At 34.9% G+C, this 8,041-nt stretch overlaps 1 protein-coding gene across 1 annotated transcript; it reads right to left on the minus strand.

Annotated features, from left to right (window-relative positions):
• Positions 1–27: 27 nt before the first annotated feature.
• LOC110473276 (transmembrane emp24 domain-containing protein 11) lies at positions 28–5,470 on the minus strand. Its single transcript, XM_021535648.2, has 5 exons — positions 5,207–5,470; positions 4,249–4,349; positions 3,403–3,528; positions 1,164–1,310; positions 28–324 (listed from the first exon to the last, which is right to left on the minus strand). The coding sequence occupies exons 1-5, from the start codon at positions 5,334–5,336 to the stop codon at positions 175–177; spliced, it is 654 nt and encodes a 217-aa protein (XP_021391323.2). The 5' UTR covers positions 5,337–5,470; the 3' UTR covers positions 28–174.
• Positions 5,471–8,041: the final 2,571 nt, after the last annotated feature.

Consider the following 8,041-nt stretch of genomic DNA (forward strand, 5'->3'; position numbering starts at 1 on the left):
ATGTGAGGGGTTGCTAGAGGTTGTGACCTAGCTAGAGAAACAAGAATTAGAACAGAAAATGAGAGAAGGTTGAGAGTTCTATACAAGCAATTTTCTCATAGGTGCAGGGTTTCTTTGGATGTTCAGTGTTACATGGTGTGCAATTTTTGAATCTGTGCATTGATTTTATAGAACTTAAACAAGCTTCTTAGATATAAAGAAATCTCTGAGAGATTTGATTTGCCAAATTCCAACAGAGATGAGGATTAGTGTTTGTACTATAGCCCACCACAAAATATTACTGTTGGTTTCTTCGCTTGTTTTCCGAAATTTTTCTTCATGCTCCTAGAGAATAAAAGAAAAGCAAAATTATTACCTTTAGGCATCTGTATGTTTCATGGTAACTAGAAAGGCATCCTTCTTCTGCATAATGGTGAACAAAAAACATTTTTCCATATGGATAAAAATGAAGGTTTGTACTTATCTGTATGGTGGATATCTTCACAAATCAAAACTGAGAAGCAGGCACACTGCATCCTGAAGCAGCAAGGTAAACTGAGCTTGCCCTTCCCAGAACTTCACAGAAGATGTATTATGCCAAACATGTTCCATCAGTACAGATTTTAACCTGTTTAGGTTTACAATCACTTCCATGTTGCTGTCAAGAGCCCTTTCACAGCCAAATTTCTGCTTTTGGGTTACTAGTTGATACATTTCAAACACAGTCTGTGTGCATATAGAAAGGTGACTGGGTGTACACTTGTTTGAAGAAGGGATATATAAATATACACTTCATGGAGATATATAAATAGACAGTCATTTCCTTCCCCACTCAATAGAGTTTGTGCAGTCAGGGCAATATGGAAACAACAGAATCACCCACAATGGTACCTGCCACCTGCTGGGCTGAGTCTGACAAAGAAAACTCTGGAAAGTTGGAAAATGCTACTTTAAAATAACACCTATTGCTGCAAGCATGAGTACACGGTGATTAATTAGTTTTATGTAATCACTTAAAAATATTTTGCAAGGTAATGGAGACTATTTTGATTAAATATCTATTGATTTTTTTAATGAGTTAGTTAAAAGCACCACTGCAACTGAATAACAAACCTCATAATATTTTATAAATCAATAAGCCTATGTACAATATCTTTAACATTTACATTTTGGGACATACATACTCTTTCATAATGTTGTTCTCTGGTTACATGATGAATTTGCTCAATTAGATGCTCTAGTCTGATATTAACTTCATTCACTTTGTCTTTGGCTTGAATAGCAGATTCATCCAAAAAATGTTCTCCAACTCTGATGTCCAAGTGGATACGCTGCAAAAGGAAAAAAAATGTTCTCATTACTGTATCTTCTGCTTTTTCAAAGTTCCCAAGAATAAAAATGAAACAATGGATAATTTCCCCTTAAGATCAACTGCTTATAAAAATTCCTCCTAAATTTTGAATCAGGTGGAAAATTTGAAGGGTTTCTTAATTTTATTTTAAAATTTATTTTACAAATTTTCAATCTTCACTAATGTTAGGACATTATTTTATGTTAGCATTGATTCAATTACCATTAAAATGTTGCCTTTGTCCAAAACAGTTAAAAAAAAAAAAAAGTACTGCTCATTAGAATTCACATTTCATCCTGATATTGCAGAAATTACTATCTTTAATAGTACTGTTGGAGGCTTTTTACAAATGCACTTGTAGGTTCCCTCACATAACTGTTTTCTTCACATTACTTATCCAAGTTGGAAGATGTCCCAATATCCTCCAGGCTTTTTTATGATCTATAGCAAAAATACCTCAAGCCAGCCAAGCAATAGAACCATAAAAAGAAGAGAGAAGAATGGAACTTGCAATGTTATGCAACTTATTTTGGCATGCATGAAAAAGTCTACTAAAACTAGTAGGACAAACTGCTCCTAGAAGCCAATTAGTACCTAAGAGAAAATAAAAAGATTTCAGCCAAACAAATAATCTTCAAAACCCTAGAAACTGGTATTACCATAGTAGAAGTTAGGTCTGCTCAGAGATCAGCCACAAATGAAGAATATATTTTCTTTCAGCTGTCTTGAAGTTACCTAACTGTATAGGTAGAAATCCATCTCACAACCTTGTGGTCCACTAATTTATTTTGTTTGAAAGAGTTCAGATAAGCATATGGTTCTTACAAAGAACAGTTAAAAATTTGTCTTCACTAAAGGGTGTTTTGCCTTTTGTGATTTTTATTCCTCCAGATATACTAAAAAAAGGACAATATTTTCATTTTTTATTTCTGTGTTCTCAGACAAACAGCATTATATAATATCTGTGATATTAATGTTCTCCTTCCCTGAATCTCTTGGCTTCTTTTTTATAGGATGGTCAGAACTCCACATGGTGCCTGTATCATGTAAAATAATGTTGATACACCCCCATCTATAAAAGATAAAAATCACCTGCACATCCTCAGAATCACATTAATGGTGCATAGTTAACTGTGTCCAACACAAGCTTTATCCCCCTTACTCTCTCTAGTTGATAAGCTCCACATTTTTTATGATTAGACCTAATTACTTTTGCAATGTATATGATTAAATTTCCATTAATTTCTATCAATAAGCCTGTAAGAACACCTTGTTATTCCAGTGTAATAATCTTACTCCAGTATTGTTATTTCTGTGTTATCTACATGTTTCACAGCTAGGATGTGATTTCACAAGTGCACAGCTAGGATGAGATTTAGCTTCCCTTAACTCATTTAGAAGATGCATATATTTAGCTGGTTATTTTATGCTTTTGCTGTCAGCTGAAGAGAAAAAGCCCCAAACCACTCTAGAGAGTAATTCTTTCCTGGTTTTGGGAAGCAGCAAATAGATACAATTTCAAAACAGTAATTACAAATTTTTGTTGTAATCAGTAGAGCCATGCTATCATCTCTGATGGCTTTTTACCCCCACACAAAATCTGCATTAAAACCAACTTTGCTGGGAGTAGACAATAACAAGTATGCTGACATATTCTTCATTTGAATATCTTTCAAAAACTAAAATGTTACATTTATTGCCAACAAAATGTTGGCAATCAAATCTAAGTTAATGAATACATGGAATTATGTCAAGTGCTTGCGTTAGTCAATCTTACGTATTTGTCTTTTTGATCCAAATTAGCTGTTCTTATTCATCAGTCTTTCACTCTGATTCAAAGAACAAACTTTAAATCTCTCTGTCCTTAGGCCTACCTCTTGAATGCTGACATTTTAAATATGAGAGCAGTCTTTTTGTCTTTTTATCTGCATAATTGTGTTTGCTTTCTTTAATCACTAAAAACGTTGAAGTATCTGCTAGAAGTTAGACCAGCTTCTAATCCAGTTTGAAATCTCTGCTATTGGTAATGATTTATACTGTTACAACAAAGACTATTTAGGAAATACACCTACCAGTTTACTGCCTGCAATCACTGCAAATCTTGTGGAGTTAGACTGGAAACAGATTATATGCTCTCCAGAGATGTAGGATGTAAAAGTAAAGGTCCCTTGTGGCCCATACAGTTTTGACAACAGTACCTGCAATTTAGATATATGCATTGGTTTTGTAACTTATAACTACCAATAAAAAAATAAAAACACTGTACTGTGAATTGGATGCAAAAAAGAATCAGTTAAGCTGCTGACATCATTACATTTCTCCAAATTCCAGAACACATTTAGAGAAAAAGAAACAATTTTAGCTCACAGTGAACATGAAAACATTACAGAATTTTGCAGTGTACAAAAGCCAATGGTCTCTAAAGCATTCAAAGTCTGAAAACTGAAGCATTGCCTAGGCAGGGAAATAAGTTGTCCACTGCTGGCAAAGCTCAGACCTCATGGCAGCTCAGGCAGCTGCTCTGCAGGAGCGCTACGAGCAGCCTTGCTGAGCTTGACTTTGGGTTTTGTTTATCATCAGCACTCCTTTCTGCTGCTCAAGTAGATTCTGTACCATTTTACTTCATTGGTGAGTTTTGGGGGTTTATTTTTCATTTAACTTGTTTTCTCAGTTGTCACCAATTCTTCTTGATACTATTTCCCAAATCTGGTAGTAATGCAAAAATTGTCTATACACATAATTACTAAATACCATAATTTTTTTCACTTTTATCTTTTAGCATCAAAATGCTCAACTAGCTGATAGACTGTAAATTTACTTCTTCTTCAGAAGTGTCTTTTTTTTTTTAAATAGTGCTGCCTTCCAGTGCCAGAAGTCAAGTCAAAAATCATAGAGGAACATTCATAAAGCATTTTTACCTCACCAGGAGGGCTTGTGACAGTCACAAACATCCCCAAACCGGGAGCAGATTCAAGAAAGCCATGCGTATGTATATCCCAGCGTTGTACTTTGTAATTCCCTGAATGAAAACATAGATAAATTAAGTAAAACGTAGTTTAATGTTAAACATCTTCAATGCTTTTTCAGGAAAAATAGAAATATATATGTATTTCATGTGTTTATGATTAGTATTGTTCAGGGTACTTCATAACAGAGTGAAATGCAATAAATTTTTAGTGCACTAGAAAATGTTCTAAAGTACTACAAAAAAGAGTTAATTAACAAGAAAAACTTTCTAATAACTCCTAATACTCTGGGAAGATTAGCCTCTAGAAGGCACACTGAGACCTCCAAAAGCATAATGTGCTGTACTCAAATTACATTTTATGGATTGTCTTTCACACTTATCATATTATTAAAAAAAAAAAGATTAAATTGTATTATTTTTTACTATCCCCTCGAAATCTTAAACTTACAGTCTTGTAGATGAATTTAATGTGCTTCTCTTATCAGAGGTGAAATTAAGCTTTAGTACACCATGAATTGTCTCTTTTCAGACCAGCACTTATCAAAAAAGTAACTTTCCCATTCATATGTAGAAAACCATGCTACAGAAATAATGATATGAATGAGTACATTAGTCAGAACGTGCAGAAACACACATGGAATCAGCAGTTCAACAGCTGTGGAATAAAAAAAAACATTCTTTTTCTCTGTTTAGTCAGTAAAGCACTCTGAAAACCTGCATTTCTTTGTGTGATGGATACACACAATGTTTGAGGACTTTAAACCTAATCCCTGCTGCAGGGAGTTATTTTCAAAATGCCCTTTTCAGGTTTTTTACCATATTCATCAATCACAGAAATTGCCTTACATTTCCAGTTATCTTTGTAAGTGCATGGGTTAGATCATCATAAAGCATTGACAGGTACCCACCAACTACCAAGGTGTCGCTGGGAATATCTTCAATTATGCATTTCTCTTCTCTTTCTCCAGTGTGAAAATACAAAGCGAGTGAAAAAGAAATCCAAAAGTTCATAAGAAATCCTATTAATTTGCTTTTCATGTTTTTTATATTTCCCTGCTGTATTGCTTTTGAAGATTGTTACATACAAATGCCTGTAGTCCTGTGGTTGTTCCTTTTTTGCTGCTTATCAGAGTATTTTTGAGAGAGGAAAAAAACTGTGAGAAAAGGCAGCTGGTGGTTACACATTTATAAATAACTACAGCATGTTCTGGAGAATGAGATAACATGGAAAAGACACCTTTTAAATTCTTTCTTCTTTCCCAGAATCTAGATTAAAATTTATTTTATATCTTAGAACAGCATGAAACTGAAAGGGTCTCTCAGGTGCTTGAGATCAGTTCCCTAGATCCCTGTAGGCAACTACACTGGCTACCTCTTTCAATAAACTTCTCAATTTTCAACTTAAATGAATTTATTATTTCCCATTAATTCTGTGTGATTATTCCAGAGCTTCACCTCTCTTTTATTAAGGAAGCTTTTAATTTCCATCCTAAATCATTGTACAAATGTAGGCACCTGATTAAAACCCACAGACACTACATAGAAGAATTATAAAGAAGTCAAAGGAACTTGAATAATCAAATAATCCATTAAATAATCGAATAAAATTAGTGAATATGATATTGCAGGGAAAAATAACAACATTAACACTTTCAGAATAAGATTTTTTTATATAGGAATCACTATTTCTTAGATACTTCCTAATGCTTTCTTTGAAGAAAGTTGTAGTGCAAATTAAACAGTGATTGAGGTTCTTATTTTTATTCTTTGTACCAATATAGACCAATGTGTATGTCTGATGACAAACTCATTTATCACTCAAGTGTTCCTTGTCCTGTAAATGGACATCACTCTGTCTGAAAAGTGGGCCTGAATGGCCATTTTCCAGCATGAAGAACCCACCTGTGGGATCATTTCCAGTTGGGAGGGCCCATCTGTCCTCATAAAATTTATGTTATCCCAATTACACAAGAGCACATATTTTTCTTGTATCAAGGAAGAAGGGTGAATAGCCCTTCATCTTCAATATCTGTAACCTAAATAAAAATTTTGAGATGATAACTCCTACTGGATTTCACATCTGCAGAAGAAGGACTGATTCGTGTTTATTGCCCTTCACTGCACCTGCCATCTATGAAGTTGTCTCAATAAAGGAATGTCTGTGTTACACTGGCACAGGCTTTGGACCATCCTGGGTTCACTCCCAGCTAATACTTGTACTACAACTAATACTTGTAGCACCTCCAAAAATCACCCATCAGCCTCCCCATATTGAAAGGCTGTCAGACAAAGAGAACGGATTCCTTACACATTACTTCTTGACTCCATATGGGTAAGGATAGAGGGATAAAAATTGCATCTCATGGCTGTTGTATCTTTAGGAATGTCAAGGGGGATCTTAGGACTCCTTTACTACTTCAGCACTTATCCATCAGAAATGATTTTTGATTATACAGGACCTCATCATAACATTGGACTTTTGCCCCTCTACCACAGGAGATGTTGACTGTCATGCACCTGCATAAATTCTCATGCCATACTCATACCTGCAGGAAATACAGGTTTGCCTGCAGGTTGTGAGGTACTTGACCTATCATCTTTTTAATCTTATTGTTGAGTACTTGTGGCTTCCAAAGTTCTGAGTTCCAGTGGTAGAACACAAGATATACAAGGTGACACAGGTTTATCCTTCACTCTGCCCAGACCCACTGGAACAGACACATTTCTTCTGTACATTTGGCTAGTAAATACTGGCATATTAGGGATGCTGGATTCAAGCAAACAAAAATAATTCAGTCTCCATGTAATCAGGTAATCGTGAAGCATAATAAGAGCTTTTGTCTCAGGCATTCAGTGTTCCATAAATTGTCATGGACACAACTTCTGCATACTGCAAAAATCCCATTGAACAACATCTGGCTGATATCAGAATTGCTGTACTGATTTTTAGATTTATTTATTGAGAGTGTTGTCATGGAATAGTCTGAGTTACTTTATTATGTTGGATCATTCATGATCAGTTATTCCCAATGTACTTCAATTACCTGGGACTGGGAATATAATGAGATTAATCTTTTTGCCTTGAATAGCATCAGATACTCTCAGATCTTTTTTTTTTTTTTTTTTCACTTATTCCATTATAGGAATTTAATTTCATGTGGATTATTTTTGTAGGACCACAGTTTAATTCTGTAGTGACTTTTTTGTTGCTGCACTTTAACATTAACTTCATCTTTCCTTCTGCAAGAACATCTGCCAGGGCATCAAAACTGATTCCTTCTATAAGATATTCTGTAAAAGAATTGTCTTTACAAATCCATTTCAAGCTTCTTTCCAAAGTGCTTTCTGAGATTAGTTTAAAACTGGGATTAATTTGCCTATTTCCTTCCCTAAATTTAGAACCTCAGCATCTTGGCTGCCAACCATCTGTAACATGAGATACAAGGGAAAAGGAAGGAAGAGCTTCTCTGTGTTTCTTCCTGGTCCCAGAATTTTAATGGAATTCCAAGCCTGCTGAATTTACAAAGTCGTAGCAATATCTGTGCAAGGATAATGCACCTCACTAATCAGCTTAATAGATAAATACAATGAGAAATGTGCTCCATCAGTAAAATGCATTTCATTCACTGTATCCACAGTCTTGCCAAGTAATGGCTCCATCCCTGTGGTTTCAAAGGGAATACCTGGAATTATATTTCTGGCCAAGCAATACACAGGCACAGGGGCATCCTTAAAGAATATAT

Source organism: Lonchura striata, chromosome 4, assembly GCF_050655825.1.
Source record: "Lonchura striata isolate lonStrDom1 chromosome 4, ASM5065582v1, whole genome shotgun sequence".
NCBI lineage: Eukaryota > Metazoa > Chordata > Aves > Passeriformes > Estrildidae > Lonchura > Lonchura striata.